Source organism: Egretta garzetta, unplaced genomic scaffold, assembly GCF_000687185.1.
Source record: "Egretta garzetta isolate BGI_Z169 unplaced genomic scaffold, ASM68718v1 scaffold417, whole genome shotgun sequence".
In the NCBI taxonomy this organism is placed as follows: Eukaryota; Metazoa; Chordata; class Aves; order Pelecaniformes; family Ardeidae; genus Egretta; species Egretta garzetta.
Genome location: NW_009260227.1, coordinates 374,717 through 376,450, shown reverse-complemented (window position 1 = coordinate 376,450; position 1,734 = coordinate 374,717). Strand labels below are relative to the sequence as shown.

Sequence of the window (1,734 nt, the reverse complement as noted above, 5' to 3'; positions counted from 1 at the left end):
CCATGACATCGTGAGTGTCGGGGGGCAGCCCCCCCTCCGCCCACCCCCCCCGGGAAACTGCTGGGCACATCTGGAGCTGGGGGGAGGTTAGGGACAGCAGAGTCCGATCCACACCGCTGCTTTGGGTGGAGTTGGTGAAGGCTCAGAGGGAGGGGAAGAAGCAAACTTTGCTCAAAAACGGGGAAAAAGTTCCAAAAAGATTAAGAGAAATGCATGGCCCATACTCGGAAACCTTGGCAGAGAGGCCATGGGAATTTTGCTGCTGCTTTCCTAAATCATAGAATCATGGAATCGTTTAGGTTGGAAAAGCCCTTTAAGCTCCCCCAGCCCAACCGTTCCCCTAACCCTGCCATCCCACCACTAAACCCTGGCCCTCAGCACCTCCTCTGCCCGGCTTTTAAATCCCCCCAGGGATGGGGACTCGACCCCTTCCCTACGCAGCCCATCCCAGTGCTTGCCAGCCCATTCAGGGAAGAAAATTTTCCTAGTATCCAGTCTAAATCTAAATAAAAGAGTTGAAACTAGCTTGGGGGAAAAACCCAGCCTGCTAAAATTTAACTATTACTGTTGATAACGTGAGGTAAGGAATGGGACTGAGCACGCAGGCTGGCCTGCCGGGCCGCTCCATTTAATACCTGATTTTTCAGGCATGTTGAAGCTGTGCAGCCTTTAAGGGCACCAGGCGAGTGTCCTGGTGTTGTTTTCCCATTACAGAAATGGTTTTAATGTGTGTCTCCCTCTGTGGGGTGAGAATACAGCTCGACTTCAGCGGTGCGTTTGCTTGAATTGTAGATCAGGAATGAGTGCTTAACGTGCAGAAATGCCCTGGCTCTCTTCGACATGTCTTATTTTGGGAAATTCTACCTGGTTGGTCCTGAAGCAACAAAAGCAGCAAACTGGCTGTTTACTGCCGACGTGAGCAAAGCACCAGGTACTGGCTCAGTCCCCTTATTTCGGCTGCGCGCTCCCTCTGCTGAGCACTGCCCTGGAAGGATGCCCTGGGAAATCACATCTTACACCAAAACAAATCTGGGGGGAACCCAAGCTGGCTTTTCTTTTAAATGCTGCCTTTGCAGAGGGTATGGGAAGCGTGTGAGAGTCACTGCTTTCCCTGTCCTCACCGGAGGCTGGGTTCTGCTCTCATTTACACCGGGCAAATGTGCTCTGAGCTGGGGGATGAGGGAGGGGGGGTCTGTCCCTCTGGCTCCAGCTGTGGCTCACAGCTGGAGATGTGATGGGTACTGGAGTAAATCAAGCACAACCCTCGCCAGCCGCAGTTTGCACGGGGAGAAGCTGCCTCCTTCTCCGGGGCTGGGAGGCAGCTTATGGCATTTCCAAGGATGCAGCTTCAGCTCCTCACACAGATCTCGAGGGGAAAAAGCATCGCTCCTCTCCCCCTCCTGGTGCTGGGACACCCAGGGTCAGTCAGGGCATACCCAGGCGGTGGCAGCTGATGTAACGATGAGGACAAATTTTCCTGGTCCCCACCTCCCTCTGCGGGGCCGGGGCTCTGTGCCAGTGCCGGCTGATGGACAACGGTGCCGTCTCCTTCCCCCAGGCTCAACCGTGTACACCTGCATGCTGAACAAGCAGGGCGGCGTGGAGAGCGACCTGACCGTCAGCCGGATCAGCCCTGGGGACCCAGCCTCCCCCCTGGCCCCCGCCTTCGAAGGTAAAAGCCCTGAGCATGGGGATGGAGTCGGGCGCCTTCCTGCAGCCGCCATGGGGCTGGGG

At 55.9% G+C, this 1,734-nt stretch overlaps 1 protein-coding gene across 1 annotated transcript in view; it reads left to right on the top strand.

The window, feature by feature from the left end:
* The window catches only part of SARDH (sarcosine dehydrogenase), a 43,020-nt gene that overhangs the window by 21,734 nt on the left and 19,552 nt on the right, over positions 1 to 1,734 (top strand). The window contains exons 14-15 of the mRNA XM_035897645.1: positions 793 to 931; positions 1,559 to 1,672. Of these exons, the coding sequence (XP_035753538.1) occupies positions 793 to 931; positions 1,559 to 1,672 (253 nt within the window). The remainder of the gene's footprint in view (positions 1 to 792; positions 932 to 1,558; positions 1,673 to 1,734) is intronic.